At 38.6% G+C, this 18,567-nt stretch overlaps 1 protein-coding gene and 1 long non-coding RNA gene across 2 annotated transcripts in view; both read right to left on the reverse strand.

Annotated features, from left to right (window-relative positions):
• Positions 1-1,958: 1,958 nt before the first annotated feature.
• Positions 1,959-2,954, reverse strand: LOC107596535 (uncharacterized). The gene is made up of 3 exons (XR_001610382.1): positions 2,830-2,954; positions 2,594-2,704; positions 1,959-2,050 (listed from the first exon to the last, which is right to left on the reverse strand). It is a non-coding gene; the product is annotated as an uncharacterized lncRNA (long non-coding RNA).
• Positions 2,955-15,205: 12,251 nt separating this feature from the next.
• Positions 15,206-18,567, reverse strand: part of LOC107593478 (uncharacterized) — a 26,332-nt gene continuing 22,970 nt past the window's right edge. Inside the window, exon 9 of the mRNA XM_016283248.1 lies at positions 15,206-15,477. Coding sequence (XP_016138734.1) covers positions 15,206-15,477 — 272 coding nt within the window. The remainder of the gene's footprint in view (positions 15,478-18,567) is intronic.

The following is an 18,567-nucleotide window of genomic DNA, read 5'->3' on the forward strand; positions in this document are numbered from 1 at the left end:
ATTTATAAATTTTCCACCAAATGACAGAAGATGATGGGGTTATGCAAGGATAGCTGGTAAATGTTGCCATATTTTGGCGGGTACTTTCCAGCAGGGCCTAATCTTGTGGCGTGTTGTTTTGGGTTTTGGGGGGCAATGATGCTAAAGTGTTCTGAGCTTATTGTGGTTGCTCATTATAGCTTGTCCCCTAAAACAATGATCTCAGACACAAGGCCAACCCGCCACTATAACGGATAAAAGAAACCTGCTCCAGTATGAGGAGGGTGTTTAGGGGACACGCTCTGGAGAAATGTGACCAACACACACCTATACAAATATACACTTGCACGCGCACACACTGGGATAATTGCTCGGAGGCAACGACTATTCAGTCAGGACAGAGCTTCACTGTCCAGCGTGTGGCACAGCGATGGTCATCCCCCGTGCTAACGAGCCCCTCCGTTCAGAAAAGCATGCTGGGAGGAGAATAGCTGCTGGTACGCCACCCTCAGACTAACCGCTATTGGCCCATTTGCCTGGGGTGGTGGTGAGGCAGGGGGTTTGATGGGAATGAGGGGAGACAGGCCAGCTAATGATCATTAATTGCACTTGGTTTGCAGAAAAAGAGCTCAAACTGCAGCGTGGATAATAGCCGGGGCAACGGAGAGCACGCCAGAGACAGACAGGAGGATAATAGCAGCTCTAACCCATTTCTGTTGTTGCGCCCCATCACCGTGGACCTCACGCTTACATAATTGCCAAAGTTTTGGAGGTTCTGGCAGGGGGGGTTGCAAGATATGGTTGGATTTTTGGAAGGGAGGGGTGCAGATGGGTGACCCATTTAAAGTTTGGAGTTGTTTTGACAAGCCGGTTTTGGCGGTAAGTGTGTTTATGTTTTGGACCGGGTCAGAGAGTGCGAAAGAGAGAGAGAGGCGGTATGCATAAAGAGGTCGTTTCAGGTTTCCCTCCTTTTTTTCATTTTGTAATGGTGCAGTGAGTCACGCAGTTGAACTAGTCCAATTAAGCCATAGATTTACTGTTCTCATCGCTGGAACCGAACCTGTGGACAGCTCAGGCCACACGCAGCCCACCCAGGACATTTGTACCTATGCTTCAAACACACACAGGTAGAGGAAAGCACTATGTTTTGAGGGAGCGCTGCTCATATCAACCTCTGTATGGAAATGCGGTGGTTAATCACATGACCAGCTCTGAGAGAAGGTGCCAAAGCACAGTCAGATGGCAAAAGGTATCAGGAGATACTTTGAACAGGCATTCAAGGCACTAGATTTTGTCGTTCTATTAGGGTTATGCCCACAGTAATGAGTGAACATGGGTGTATATCAGCTACTGAATGGGATCAAATCCATATCAGGGTTCAGAAGAGGTTGATGGAAAAGGTTAAAGCACATAAATGTCCCTATTGTGTCCATTCCAAAGAAACACCCTTGTTCCTTTTAGTTTCATTTGTCCACAAGTGCAGGGAAATGGCATCGCTCACATGCTCAAAGAGCAATGCCGTAAATCAGCAAAGAGGCGTGACCCCAAATCCCTTCGCACACATAACCCAGGAAACCCAGAATGGGCCCCTGCGTTGAGTGGAAGCTGTTAAAGATCCTAAAAAAGTGAGCAGGAATAAAAGAGCCTGTGTGTGGGAATCTCTGGCATATGGGCTGTAATGTAGCATCACAGCCAAATGCCCCCAAACCCTCATCACAGTAATGGACTTCAAGACTACACACGACTGCCCAGGCTGTCATGGGTAACCCTCCAATCACATGTCTCTGGTGTGCAAGCGCATGCCCTTGTAGTTTTGTACAATCGAATGGTACAGATGCTACAAACGGATATACAAATTTTCGGTCCTTCACACACAAACATTCATGAACTGGCCCTGAGTATTTATGGAAGGTCAGTGACTCCTCTTCTGCTATTGCTATTGTGTATGTTGAATACTTGGCCTGCTGACTCACTCTAGTGTGACTATTTTCTGGGCCAAACTGGCCACTACAGCAAACAGGCGCAGATCCGTAAGGCCTTCTGTTACTCTGAAATCAACCAGCTCCAGAATCTGAGAATAGATCATATACATATTTAAACAAGCAAATACATCTTTAAATTTAGACATTATGATATATTAAACATATAATAATAACAATAACAACAAATAATGAATGTAATAATTAATAATCAGTTAATTAATAATTAAATAAATCAATTGTAATTGTTATTTATATAGGCTATATTTTTTTAAAGATAAATACAAGCATAAATTCTACCATTCATGGCAATATAATTCATTAAATCAAAATGATCAAAACGATGCAGAAAACTCCTAAAACCAGGTTTATATGCAGATGAATCATATTTACTCGGCCCTGCAATTCCACTGGACAAAATTGTGTTCGACACAGATTTTTTTGAGTGTGTTTGCGCTGTTACTTAATTTGCATGATTCCTTTAGTGAATCGGGTGCTAAAACAACACAGACAGTACATGCAAATCAACGCCACTATCAGCGGGCACAAATCATTCTTAGTGAATTGCCTCCAGGCATTGTGATAAAAAAGAGAGACGGGCAGATCGTATATTTTTCTGTGAAGGCAGCATTTACCCTGTACACATATATTTCCTCTTCTTCAGTCAGAAGTTCTGGGGGAATGATCTCTTTCAGTGCCAGCAGCACTTGGAGACAGCTCAGATAACCATCTCCATCTCTATCAGCCTGCAGGCACAGAGTAGTACAGTCAGAGTCAATGACAGTTAAGTGATTACTGTCATTACCAACATGTGAAAATGAACAAAACTGTTCTTTTTCATGAGGAAATTGTGGAATTTTCTTTTACTCACGGCCTCAAAAGCCCTTTTGTACACTGACAGTTTCTCCTGACTGAGGATGCAGTACTTTGCCAGAAAATCAACTGCAAGAAGAAAAAAAACACTCACAAAGGTATTAAAAGTAGGTTACACTTTACAATAGGGCTGTATACATTAACAATAATTAACACAAAAGTTAATGTGAAATATGACACATCTACAGCATTTGTACATATTAATGAATTATATTATTTACAATTAATTCATTTTTAGCAATAGATAAAATAATAAAGAATTTTAATAGAACCTCTATTAGTACCTAGTAGTATACTAGTAGTATTAGTAGTGGTATATGTACTATATTAGTATATTAGTACGATACCTATATTAGTGTCACAAAAAATAGATGTAAGGTGGATTAACCATGGTATGAATAGTTTTCTAGAGTGACAAGAAAAGAGAGTGAGAGTCCAATTAAGATTGTGATTTAAATACAATATGTGAGTCAGAAAAACTATTACAATCTACTATAGATGTATACTTCTATTTAAAAGTTTGGAGTCAATAAGAATTTTTGTCTCTTATACTCTCCAAGGCTGCATTTATTTGATCAAAAATACAGTAAAAATATGATCGTTTGGAAATTATTCTAATATGCTGATTTGCTGTTCGAGATACATTTCTTATTATCAATGTTGAAAACAGTTGTGCTGCTTAATATTTTTGTGGAAACAGTGCCACATTTTTTTTTTAATTTCAGGATTCTTTGATGCTCGCTACAAATAACAGAATTTATTTGAAATAGAAATCTTTTGTAACACTGTAAAAGTCTTTAATGTCATTTTTGATTAATTTAATTAATTCTGACTGACCAAAAGTATCAATTTCTTTCAAAAAAACTAAAATCTTACTGACCCCAGACTTTTGAACAGTAGAGCATGTGGCCTAAAGAACAACACAGAAAAGCTAAACCATGTATATTACTATTTACCATACATTACAATGAAACCAATCACATTTAATGAATCTTTAAGTACAGGGAGAGGCAGAAAATCAAGCATTTGGCCTCAGAGGGACAGACAGATGGGAATGAACACTAAGATGAGTTAGGAAAAGAGGATCAGAGCAGAAAAGTTAAAAAGAAAAAGAAGGAAAGGGGAGGAAAGGAAGCTGTAGAGACCTCATTTAAGATGCTGCCAGTCCAATACATGAAACGAACAAGAATGATAGACAGAATCCACTGAATAATGGATCTATTCATCAGCAAGGCAGAAGAATAGGGAGGAAAGAGTTGATATCAGTGTGGATTTAAAGCACTGGGCCCAATGAGCTGCGGCCTGCTCACAGGGGGCCGATTCAATCTGCCATTTATCAGCTTACTCCTAATCAAACCCGGGCCTTGCATGGCCTCTCCCATTCACATGCAAAGTGTAACATTCGCATGTAGTCAACTTGACTTGTTAAAGCCTGATTGATCAAAACCTCTCAGTCCAGGGACGCACATCTGTTTGCAAATAACTGCGGCTGACAGGAGCTGTGGTGTCTCCCTGGTCCCTCAGCAGCGCTTGGAATTAGCTTCAAATCTGAAACAGTGATCTATTCGGATCATTGAACTGATCTGTATTCACTGACTTTCTCTTTATCTGCACTCATCTGTCTCAGATGCTCACAAGACACTGAATCTGCCATCCCAGTCCTGCTGCCACTGTCTGGATCTGAGCTGACTGGGCTGCACGTGTATTCATCTGGTTTCTCACAATATGAGATGTGCATCCAGGACACTCACACTTGAGAATTGTATTTTCTATGTCTAGTAATGCCATGTCTGGCTCATGAAAAATGCATAGAGGATGCAGCATGCTCCCAACATGTATAAGTAGTTCAGCAGGTTTGAATGTGACATGTCCCAGCCCTGTTTCCCCTCTTTGCCCTATAGTTCTTTATCTTAATTTAGACTTGTTTTCCAGTAAAAATATAAAAGCATATTTAAAACAAGAAAACTTGATTACAGATCAAATTTATTTTATTTATTTTCCAGTTGTCATTTTTGTTAAGCTTAAACTTAATTAACTTAAACGTTATTTATTTATTTGCTCATTTTATAAATGTAAACTTTATATAAAATTACATTATTTATTTATATTTTTGGTATTTTGTTAGGCTTAAGCTTTATTTATTTGCTAATTTGATATTGTTTTCTTTAAGCATAAACCTAATTTATTTATTTGTGTATTTATTTATTTATTTATTTACTTTGCAAGTTCACATTTTTGTTAAGCTTAAACTTAATTTATTTATTTATTTGCTTATTTTAAAAAATCTAAGCATAAACCTTATTTATTTACTTGCATATTAAAAAATAAAAAAGTAAAAACCTCATTCATTCATTCATTCATTCATTCATAATGTCTTTTTTAGAATTAACTTCACAAACTTTTTGTTAGATTCATGCTAATAACAAGAAAAAAACTTAATAGATGATATTCTTTATAAATAAATATTAATATAGTCTAAAAGTATGATCTTATTTATTAAAAAAACAGGATTTGTAGATTTTTTTAAACTGAAAAACAAGACAAAGCACTTATTAAGAAAATGAGATTTAAAAAGTCAAGAATTTTGTTTTTATAATCAGCATATTGATAAAGTTACCTTACAGTCTGGTTAAAAATAAAAATCATGTTTTGTTATATTTTTGTAGGTGTATCAGTTATCATCTTTCTCACTTAGTAAAATATTAAGCCTGTATCTCGGGACTATTTACGCCTGCACTACTTTCTGCCTTTCTGTAGCTGCACCAAATCCCTTATTTTACCTCCTCCCGAGGCCTTTGAACTTCACTATAGTGCTCTGTTAAACTTCACCATAGATATATCTTAGACCGCGTCCCATCTCAGGCCACTGGTCCACTCTGGGATTTGTGGCTGATGGTGTGTGTGTGTATGTGTACGTATGTTTTGGGGGGGCTCTGTGCCATGGAATCAAGGGAACAAAAGGTGCAGTGGAGTGAGCGATTGAGGGAGGAAGCACAGGCAAACGTGCGGGAAGGGGGATGGAGGGGGCACAAAGCTCCTGGGCTAACGCCTCCCGCCTGATAGCCTTATCTGATTCTGCTTCAGCGGCTGATGGCTTTTTTTCCACCGTGGGCTTTCGTGCACACAGGTTGGGCCCTTTGGTGTGAAGCCTAGCAGAAAATGTTAATCAAGAGAAGAAGTCTTAAAAAAAGAGGTGGAGAGAGAGCGACAGAAAGAGAGACTGCAAGAACAGAACTTCTCTCATAATCTGTAATGGGAGTGACGGCAATTCAGTAGCAAATAGAAGCCTGAGAAAAAGAGAAGTGTTTTTTTCTCAGAAGGTGACAAGAGCAAGCCGACGTGCACCCCGTCAAACACATTGGCACGTTCGTGCTTTGTTGCTCTCTTTTTTTTGACAGAGTCACTCCTCTATGAGGGCTGACGGCCTCAAGCCGGTATCATTCTATCCAAAAAAAAAGGCTGAAGACACCATAGAAAACTACAGTCACATCCCATTTAACACTCACTCTTCAGGGCAGAACTTCACAGCTGTTTCACTGCAATGCATTGATTGCACGTCCTTTCACGTCTGTAGCCAATGAATAAGGAATGTTAATTTTTGTTATTCTGTATACGGTTATTTCTTACTGTCTTAGAAAGTATAGGTTTTTTTTTCTTTTCAGGTTAAATACATTTGTCATGAAAATGGATGATGCAACGTTCTGCCACACATACAAGCACCCACTCCCACTCAAAAATAACACTATTATTCATATACAGAGACTCATTGTGCTTTATTGGGGACGTTTTGTACCCGTGTTTGTTTGTGTCCATATTTAATCTTGTAGCTTTGTTTATGTTCATCATCATTCAGATAGAACCCCTTACATAGTTTACTAACGGTCAAATTGAGTCTGCAGACTATGACCTCTTTTCTCAGATTGGGGTCGTTCTACATACAGTATATGTCAAAGCATGACAGTAGCTAAGTGCTGGTGGTGCGGTTGTTGGATGTGAATTTACCAATTCTCACTAGCTGTTGCCTATCTGTCAGAAAGCTGGTGATCCATTGACAGATAGAGCTAGGGACAGAGAGCTGGGTTAGTTTGGTCTGGAGGAGTGTTGGGATGATGGTGTTGAAAGCAGAGCTAAAGTCCACAAACAGGATCCTCACATAAGTCCCTGTTTTGTCCAGATGTTGCAGGATGAAGTGCAGTCCCATATTGACTGCATCATCCACGGACCTGTTTGCTCAGTAAGCAAACTGCAGGGGGTCTAGTAAGGGTCCAGTAATGTCCTTCAGATAAGCCAACATCAACCTCTCAAATGTCTTCATGACCACAGACGTTAGGGCCACAGGTCTGTAGTCATTAAGTCCTGTTATCTTGGGTTTCTTTGGGACGGGGATGAGCGTGATGGTGGAACGTTTGAAGCAGGTAGGGACTTTGCACAGCTCCAGTGATCTATTGAAGATCTGTGAGAAGATGGGGGCCAGTTGGTCAGCGCAGGTTTTCAGACAGGCTTGGTGTCACACCGTCTGGGCCTGGTGCTTTTCTTCTCTTGTTCTTCCTGAAGACCTGGCGCACATCATCCTCACTGATCTGAAACGTAGGAGTGGGGGAGAGGGGGGTTGCAGGAGGTGTTGATGGTTGTGTGGAGAGATGTTCAGAGCGGGTGTGGGGTGTTAGACTGGGAGTTTCAAATCTACAGTAAAACCCATTCAGGTCTTCAGCAAGTTGTTGATTGGCCTCAGTGCTGGGGGATGGTGTCTTGTAGTTGGTGATGTCCTTCAGGCCTTTCCACACTGATGCAGGCTCATTCGCAGAAAACTGGTGTTCTAGTTTTTTAGCGTAGTTCCTCTTGGCCACTCTAATCTCCTTATTCAGTGTGTTTCTGGCCTGATTGTACAAGACTCTGTCCCCCCTTTTGTAGGCGTCCTCTTTGGCCTGACAAAGATGACAAAGTTTTGCTGTAAACCATGGCTTATCATTGTTGAATGTTAAATGAGTCCTGGTAGGGATGCACATGTCATCACAGAAACTGATATATGATGTTACAGATTCTGTGAGCTCGTCCAGATCGTTGGTGGCTGCTTCAAAAACACTCCAATCAGTGCAGTCGAAACAGGCTTGCAATGCCTGCTCTGTTTAGTTGGTCCATCTCTTTACATACTTTACTACAGGTTTAGCAGATTTAAGTTTATGCCTGTAGGTCGGTATAAGATGAACCAGGCAGTGGTCAGAGAGTCCTACAGCTGCTCTGGGGACCGAGCGATATGCATCCTTTATTGTGGAGTAACAATGGTCCAGTATACTACTGTCTCTGGTGGGACATGTAATATGCTGTCTGTATTTTGGCAGTTCACGGGAAAGATTTGCTTTATTAAAGTCCCCGAGAAATTATTAAAACAGAGTCGGGGGTTGTTGTTCTGTCTCTGTGATCAGATCAGCGAGTTTCTGTAAAGCTGTGCTCACATGCGCTTGCAGAGGGATGTAAATACTCACGAGAATGAACGAGTGAAACTCCCGCAGCGAATAGAACAGCTTACAGTTAATGAAAAGCGCTTCTAGATCGGAACAGCACATCTTCCTTAACGCTGTAACATACACCACCTTTCGTTGAGGTAAAAACATGTCCAGCCGCCGCGTGATTTCCCCATTGATTCTGCGTCGCGATCCACTCTGACCAGCTGAAAGCCCGGGAGACTCAACACGCTGTCCGGAATGGCGTCATTCAGCCAGGTTTCCGTGAAACACATAGCAGCAGAGTGAGAAAAATCCTTTTTTGTCTAGGAGAGCAGAAGAAGTTTGTCCGTTTTGTTGGGTAGAGAGCGGAGAGTCGCCATAAGGATGCTCGGCAATGGCGTTCTGAATCCGCGCTTCCTGAGCTTCACGAGCGCGCCGGCTCTCTTCCCCCGTCTGCGCGTCCTGAAGCGCTTGATCAGCGCAGCAGCTCCGCTGACTACAACGTTCAGCAAAACGTCCGAATAAACAAAATCCAGTAGAAGATTGTGTGGTGTGTTCTGCCGAATGTTCAGGAGCTCATCCCTGGTAAAACTGATCGTGTTTGAGAAACAAAAAACAGGAAAAACTAACAAAAACAGTACAAACACTGGAGAGCCAAACACTGAGGCTGCCGTCTGCGGAGCCATCGCATATATTTTAAAAGCGTATGTGTTGAGCGCATTAACGGTCAAACCAAGAAAATTTTTTTCTTCATCTATGGGTGCTTTCAACTCTTTGGATTTCTAGAAAATAAACTAAAGGCCAACACTCAATAGTCCAGCCTGGACAGAACAAGAGCTTGAACAAGGAGTTGTGTTGCATGTTCTGAAAGAAAGGGCCTGATCTTCCTAATGTTGTATAAAGCAAATCTGCAGGACTGGGCAGTTTTAGCAATGTGGTCTGAGAAATGCAGCTTATCGTCAATCACAACTCCAAGGTTTCTGGCTGTTTTTGAAGGAGTTATGGTTGATGAGCCTAACTGGATGGTGAAATTTTGATAAAGTGATGGGTTTGTTGAAACCACAAGCAGTTCTGTCTTAGCCAGGTTGAGTTGAAGGTGATGGTCCGTCATCCAACAAGAAATGTCTGTTAGACATGCTGAGACGCGAGCAGCTATCGTCGGATCATCAGGATGGAATGAGAGGTAGAGTTGAGTGTCATCAGCATAGCAGTGATATGAAAAGCCATGTTTCTGAATGACAGAATCTAGTGATGCCATGTAGATAGAGAAGAGAAGTGGTCCAAGTACTGAGCCCTGAGGCACCCCAGTAGCTAGATGTTGCGACTTGGACATACATGCAGCATTTGTCATTTTATTTCATGAACATTTCCACTGCAATGTCATTCCCACCACATTTCTAATTATTGTTTAATAGCATTCTAGTGGAAAATTTTTGTTTGTTTGTTTGTTTGTTTTGGCTAATTGGCTAGTTTCATAGCATTTTCTTCATCTTAAATGCATACAATTAAATAATATTTCCACATTTTTTGCATCATTGCAATTTTACATGTGATAGAATTAGAACTTGATTAAAAAATGACATAATAAAAGTGACACAATCTGCAGACAGTTTCCAATTCATAAAGCTTTATAGGGGCATAATTATTGGACATGATTGAAATTATGCCAAAATTTCTTTGTGTAAAAATTGGTAAATTATTTTATATTTATTTTTTAAATTAAAGTAATAATTCATATTTTTAAGATGGATTTTTATCATCTAATGTCTATGTCTGGAACAAGGATAAAACAAAATCTATACAAAAAGGGCATTTTTTCATATAGCAAAAAGAAAAAAAGATTGTTTTAATAATAATCAACCACATAACATAAAATATAGTTGGAAAAAACCCCCCAAATGTTTTGCTGCATCTTTAACACTTAATGGTTTCCAAACATAGACTGGCTTTTGGTCCTGATAGGGTTTCACATTTGTGGGAGTAAAATCTTGAAAACTAAATAAAAGATTTGCAGTTTTATTGAACTTTCATGTCTGATCTTGAAGAGTATGAGGCCCTAAAAGCATTTGGACACTTGAGACACACTTCAAAATGTATAAATGTGATTGCATTGGTTAAAAATATCAAACTAAAATGGAATTCACAGTATTTCAAATAAATATACCACAAACAAATCTTTCAAACAAAAGATTCAAATTAAATTTGTTAGGTTTAAGTTTCAAATGAAGTTTCACACACACACACACACACACACACACACACACACACACACTCATTTTGTCTTCATTTGGGACAATATAAAAATGTATTAGGACACTTTTTGTTTATAAGGTGTTACTGAAACATGTCACTCTGCTAAGACACCTGTGAACTTGAGAGAAGCTGATATCATACGTACACTAAAAATCACCTTGACACAAGTTGAACAAAAGTAACTATATTTGATATGTATACTTGATTTTGTTATATAATACGAAGACAAAATATTGAATCATACATTTTTACTTTTTACTAAATAGCTGCTTTCCTGGCCTACACCACACACACTTTGCATGTACTCTGCCACGTGCTGGTGGCTGTGGTGCTGACCCAACTGACAAATAACTTACGCAGGCCGTCCAACTCTCTGTTGTGCTCCCTGATTATTCAAAATTTGGCACTGTACTTTGGTCCCTTTGAACAAGTTCAGGGGGCAAATTTTGGCAGACCTCTTGAAGCGAGCTTTGTTGTTGGCCGCCGGACACGTGGCTCCGCCCCTTCACTGCCCTTGAAAAGGAGGGGGAAAAACAAACAAAGACACACGCAGGCACCACACTCCTCTTGCTGGCTGCATGCCATATACTCTCAAGCACACACATACACACAGACCACAATCCCTCACAAACCACTACACCCTGATCTCCACTGATAACTCCACAAAGGGCAAATCATCTGTTATAACTTATCTACAGCGATAACTCCACAATGGCCAAATCATCTGCCATTATTGCCGCTGCTCTCCTTGACATTGTCCCTTTATTAAGGGCATTGTAGAAAGGCCCACTCTGTTTGGACGTGGCATAATTGAGTCTTTGACAGATTCCCTTCTTTCCCTCTCGCTGTGAGCTTTGAAAACAGCAAGCATATTCCATGCTTCATGCTTGTCAATAGACTGACTGTTTGTTTGCCTAGTCATTCTGAGCTAATGGTAAACACACATCTATTCCATCCTTTAGCGCTCTGCAAATAGCGCTTATATAAAGGCACTGTACCCCTACACACACACACACACACACATATATACATGCACACTTTCTGGTCTTTCAGGATACTGAGCTTTTGAAGAAGCCATTCAATAAGGGAGCCACATAGTCAGCCTCCTACAAAGTCTGAACGCTAACCGCTAGCAAACTAGCAAACAAGTAGGGTGGGGCAGTCTTAGGTCTACCAGGTGTTCTCTGTCAATGCTAACAATTATCCGAGATCACCACTTTGTCCAATTGATCAGAAGAAACATAGATAAGGGCTATTGGTGCTTCAAGTCATGTAAAAAAGTTTGTATGAACGGCACCACAAAGTTGTAATAATGAGTGGGAAACTCTAAACTTTCTTTGAGCCCAGAGTTTCTGAATTGTGGCAAATAATATGACGGATGCAACAGATGCAGCGTTTGTACTGACAGTAAATTTGTTCAAATTAATTTTTGGACCCACTTTATATTATGTGTCCTTAAGTATGTCTAGTATGTTAAGTTAATTTTAAATGACATTTCAATTAATCATTTGATACAATGGATTTACTTAAATTTGAAAATACTGTCCAGTAATTACATCTGTAATTGATTTCTGTAGTTACATCTATACTGATGACCTCTGCCCCTTAAACCTTACCAAACCACCAAACCTGACCCTAACTTTAACCGTATCCCACCTCAATAGCAGCAAATGTGTTTTGCAATTCAACATGAACACAATAGGTACATAGTACTAATTTATTTGATCGTAACTATTATTTAGTATTAAAAGATACCTAATATAAAGTGGGGCCGAATTCTATTTTTTACATTTACAATAAAACTAACTAAAATACGATAGTACTGTACAATTATAATACAATATATATAAGATTCAATTTACAGCACCTTCATAAATTCAATAAAACATTAAAACAGCATAATTTTTCATCATTTTGTTGAAGCAGAGTTAAAAAATTTAGCTGATTTTTTATTTTTATTTTTTTGTAGAAAAGGTGCATCGTCCTCTTGCGCTCACCACAGTGACTTAAACACATCTGATGTTGTAATTACGACTTCCCAACTCATAAATACGAACTTCTCAGGATTTGAACATACCATATGTTTGGAATAGTATGCTAAACATACTGCATATTGTGTGCTATATGCAAACTTTAAGCATCCATCTTAGGACTTGAACATACCATATGTTTGGAATAGTATGCTAAACATACTGCATATTGTGTGCTATATGCAAACTTTAAGCATCCATCTTAGGACTTGAACATACCATATGTTTGGAATAGTATGCTAAACATACTGCATATTGTGTGCTATATGCAAACTTTAAGCATCCATCTTAGGACTTGAACATACCATATGTTTGGAATAGTATGCTAAACATACTGCATACTACTGTGTGCTATATGCAAACTTTAAGCATCCAGAAAGTCACATACTGTCAGAGTATGTACTGCTTATTAATATGTTCTATAAGGTGTGCATGTGTGTAGAAGGAATACAGTAGATTTCACATATAATACTGTACATCAGTCATGTTGGTACTGTCATACCAAAGACATCAGCCATGACAAATGTTACGACTCCTTTCCTGTGGCCTCATGGGATAGTAAAGTGTCCATCGGATGTGTACTTCAGAAACTCAGTGTAAATAATAGGGCATCCAGATAATTTTTGCCTATTATACTTTTTGCTCCATAATACTCAATACTTGACATTATTTTTTGACAGTTTTTACACAAAATCTGATTAAAAAAAAAAAAAGATATTGTGGCCATGAATTAAAAAAGTGCTCCCATGTCTTATCAAGGGGCTCCATATAAAACATGATTTATTCTTTTTTTATTATTGAAATGAAAGCCTGATTTTAATGTGCATTTACCATTTGAATTTCACATACTTTAAAAAAAAAATAGTAAGCAACACAGTATATACTGTACTGTACTGTCTAGTATGTAGTATGCTAGTATTACATTCTAAACACAGCCAAACACACTCACCAGTGCTATTTATACAGCAAACACTGAATACCTGCTGCAGGTAGGGGCCACAGAAAGGGAAAGCACAAAGACCGAGGGGAAAGAAGGGAAAATCTGAATGAACAGGGAAGAGTATGTACTGCTTATTAATATGTTCTATAAGGTGTGCATGTGTGTAGAAGGAATACAGTAGATTTCACATATAATACTGTACATCAGTCATGTTGGTACTGTCATACCAAAGACATCAGCCATGACAAATGTTACGACTCCTTTCCTGTGGCCTCATGGGATAGTAAAGTGTCCATCGGATGTGTACTTCAGAAACTCAGTGTAAATAATAGGGCATCCAGATAATTTTTGCCTATTATACTTTTTGCTCCATAATACTCAATACTTGACATTATTTTTTGACAGTTTTTACACAAAATCTGATTAAAAAAAAAAAAAGATATTGTGGCCATGAATTAAAAAAGTGCTCCCATGTCTTATCAAGGGGCTCCATATAAAACATGATTTATTCTTTTTTTTTTATTGAAATGAAAGCCTGATTTTAATGTGCATTTACCATTTGAATTTCACATACTTTAAAAAAAAAATAGTAAGCAACACAGTATATACTGTACTGTCTAGTATGTAGTATGCTAGTATTACATTCTAAACACAGCCAAACACACTCACCAGTGCTATTTATACAGCAAACACTGAATACCTGCTGCAGGTAGGGGCCACAGAAAGGGAAAGCACAAAGACCGAGGGGAAAGAAGGGAAAATCTGAATGAACAGGGAAGGCCAGACCTATTTTGGGACACTTGTCATTTGTGCATTGATTTTCTGGTCAGTATGGAGAGAGTGAGTACAAATTATGTCCAATTAGGGCTTTTGAGTCCCTAATGAGGAGCCACACTCACAAGTGTCTGAGAGGCCTCACACATATTCCTACACAAAATTTATAGAGAACGTAGTCTCGTTCTGCAGGAATCCTATAGGAATAATTGGTACAGAAGAAGAGGGAACTTAAAACAGTAACAAATGTGAGCCAGTTTGAAACTGATTCAAATTGTCAACAGTGGGACATTTAACAATGAAAACAACGTTCTTTCTCTGTACATTCTCCTTTTCAAACTCTTCTCACTTTCATCCGCATACACACAAAGAGCAACACTCATCTCTGATGTGAGCGACAGCTGTGTGCTTCCTCCTCTTGTGCTTGATTAGGAGCTGAAGGGACCTGTCCAATCAGGCCTATTCACACAATGCCCCTGCATTCACACAAGCCCCATGACCTCCTATGACCCCTCTGGGGCTCCACCCCTTCACCTTGACCTTCAGTGCACACCCTCACTCTCTTCAGCACTCCAAACCGTGCATCCAATCATGAAAAGGACTGGCAAATTAAGACCATCGGAATAGACGGCACTAGAAAGCATAGCTAATTAAAAAATCAAGTGCAAAGCTTCAAGCTCAAAACTAAACAAGAGATGGTGGGGCGACTGGAGTGTGTACACAGTGTCAAATTACAGTGGTGGGGTTCTATGTTTAAATGGCGAGAGCTTTTTTGTTGTCCTTAAAATTAAAATAGTGGCCTACTGAAAGGACCTTATCAATCAACAGCTGAAATTGCCAGTTCATACTGGCAAACTAGTAAATAAGCGACTTGGAAATTATGTCATACGCATAGTACATTCACCTTATTAGTCTACAAATTAAGATTTTAGTCTACAAATTCAAGTTTTCATATGGATTTGTGTACTTACAATCCTCAAACTTAGAGCAAGGGCTCTGATGAGTGGGCTCTGTCAGGTCTTTTCCATCCTGAAGTTTAGAGTAAATTTGCAGGGCTTTATTCTTCCTCTCCTCAGTCTTCTTGATCTCCTTGTTCCTCTTCCTCTTCTCTCTGAGTCTGTCAGACCTGTTCCTGTGCTTTTCAGTATGGTCACTGCTCTCTGGGCATTGCGGGACCAGTATGGTCTCTCCAATTGTTGGTATTTCTTTAATTTTGCAGACATAAAACCATATAACATGCCTATTAGATTGTTAAATAATGGACATCTCATTTGTGATTTGTGACTTATTAATAAAAATGTATATAATATATTATGTTTAAAGAGGTCCTATTATGCTATTTCACTTTTTGAATTTTAGTCAGTGTGTAGTGTGTATGTTTGGGCATAAAAAAGATCTACAAAGTTACAAATCTCAAAGTCCACTCCAAAGGGAGATATTTGTTTAAAAAAAAAATTATTTTCAAGAACTACAGTATAAATAAATACAACTGTATAACAGTTTCACTGCAATTCATGTTATAATGTTAGAATTAAAGAACAATAAACATAATACATATTACCGTTGCACTTATCTGTACATAGTAAGTGTAGTTATTTTTAAGTGGTTGTTGACATCCAGTCTAAAACGTGATTTAGCCAAAACAAAACAAAAAAACAACAACAATAACGTTACCACTCTAATATGTCTTGCAATATCCGTGCGTGCAAAGGTTCTGCGCCATCCTCTTGCTCAATATTCTCGGAGTCTGAATCTGGCTCAAATTGAATTTTCAAAAATGAAAAATTAGCCCATAAATTACTCCCCCTCAAGTCATCCTAGGTGTATATGACTTTCTTCTTTCAGACGAATCCTGTCGGAGTTATATAAAAAATTGTCTTTGATCTTGTCTTTGATACGTCATCCACCCGGAACTGCTTCCAGGTACAACAGTGAGTGCAAGCTACATTAAAGTGATTATTATGTTTTGACTATGGATATTTTTCTTACAAAACGCATCGATTCGCTACAGAAGGCCTTTGTTCACCCCCCGGAGCCGTGTGAGAGACTTTTTTTTATGGATGGGTGCATTTTAATTAAGTGCTTTTGGACTGATGCATGCAACACCCGCTGAGTGCCATGAAACAGCTTGAAAGATCAAAGACAATTTTTTTATATAACTCTGACTGGATTCGTCTGAAAGAAGAAAGTCATATACACCTAGGATGACTTGAGGGTGAGTAATTTATGTGCTAATTTTCATTTTTGGGTGAACTAACCCTATACCGGAGCAGATGGAACTCGCTGCTTTGGCAAGGGGCGTGGCAGTACTGAAACACCATCTAAGCTGTTTGCCAATCACAACGCACTGGGATAGCTAACCAGTCACAACACATTTCATTTTTCGGGAGGTGGGCCTTCATCAAACCCGGAACTAATCGAGCCATTTGTGCCAGGCTGGGGAGAAAGGTATTGTAATAATGTAAATTATGTGAAAAATAATGCGTTTTTCGACCACCAAGCATGAGAGCATGTTCTCGTACACCCCCAAAACTAAATCAAGACTTTGTAATAGAGCATAATAGGACCCCTTTAAATAAATGTAAGAATAAATATAAATTGTTCACAATTCTTCTAATGTATAAGTCATTTAGTGTATTTTGAAATATAAAATAGAATAAAATAAGATGTACCCCTTTAATATACCGCTATTTGAGACTACAAACAATGCCTTCTTTCTTTTTGTACCTATACTTGGCTTTTTCTGTGAATCAGATACCAATGGGCCGTCTGTGGCAGAATTCTCAAATGTTCCCCTTAACTCTTCCATTCAAAATCTACTTATTCTGTTTCCTTCCTTCTTTACACTTCATAATCACATTTTCTGTCCTTCCTCAAAGACACCATTTAAAAGCAAAATGCTCTCTTGAGAGACCTGGAGGTCTGTTAATTTGCCAGCGCTCCCAAATTAGCAGCTTTCATTAGAACTCATTGAGAAGTCCTCACAAAGAACTTCCTGCGTTTAGAGACACAAAGAGTGAGATCGATTAGTACTGAACCTGTGGGGGTTTCTGGATTGTCTGTTCTTCAGCATTTAAATCTAAAACACTGGTCTGTGATGTGGCTTTGTGCTAGTGTGTGAGAGAGGAGAGCAGGAAAAACAGCTCTTATTCTCATTAACACAGCCACACATGAATTCCTGGGGTCAGTTAGGTAATTATTTTACCTAACTGTGCTTCACAAAGACACATTTTCTTGGCTTTCAGCTTTTTATCATTTTAACAGCCTTATGTTTTTAAATCTGAAATTACAGAATGGGCTCAACGATACAACAGTAAATGTATTTTTTCCAACTCTAAGACAGTGGTTCTCAACTGGTGGGGCTGCAAGTCTGTTCAGTGTTATAAACAGCCGGGTAAAACAATGCTAAATGCTGATAATAAAATGCAACAAATCATATAGTTGTGCAAAGTTAGTTCACTGAAAGAATTTGGGTTGTACCCACCAAAACTTGTTTTAATTAGTTATGCTGCAGCAATTAATATTTTTAATTAGATAAGAATAATATGGTTATACATGTATAATAATATGGTTATAAAAGAATAAATGTTACACTAATAAATATCAACAGATTTTATATTAAGGACATTGTAGATAAAAATAGATCAAATAATTTGTTTTCTCTTCATAACTTTAATCATTTGTTTTCCCACTATAAGTAATTTTATAATACTGTTTGTGATTATTAGATAAGATACATGCAATATTTTTGTTTACTTTTGTACCATAAACAGATATTTCTATATACAGCATGGAGGAAGTCAAATGTCTCATGGCTGGACACATAATTTCTTCCTTGTAATGGTTGTGTCCCCATCAAAAGACTATGTATACTATGTATACTTTGATCATTTATCAGTATTATACACAGTTACACAGTTTACATATCTATAGATATTGCTGATAAGAGCAGGTATCTCTGCTTCTGTCTCAGTTCTGATCATATAGGCTAATACTGCTATGGATCGCTCACCTTGGCAGATGCCGATACATCACACTCAAGATTTAATGGTGTGAAAACACCAGCCATATTTTATGGTTTTGCAAAACGGGCAAATGAGACGTGAATAAGGACAGTTAAGCACTTGCTCGGCTCTAAAAATGGGCCATAATGGATCTGTGATCAGCTCTGTGCAACGTGAGAGCACTGACAACGAGGCACCTTTGCATAAATCCTGCAAGGGCAAACGGGTTTACATAGTTTATGATTCATAGTTTATGATCCACAGACTGTTGGTCCTTGTAATCGGAGTCCG

This window comes from Sinocyclocheilus grahami, unplaced genomic scaffold, assembly GCF_001515645.1.
Source record: "Sinocyclocheilus grahami isolate Dianchi unplaced genomic scaffold, SAMN03320097.WGS_v1.1 scaffold1.1, whole genome shotgun sequence".
Classification (NCBI taxonomy): Eukaryota; Metazoa; Chordata; class Actinopteri; order Cypriniformes; family Cyprinidae; genus Sinocyclocheilus; species Sinocyclocheilus grahami.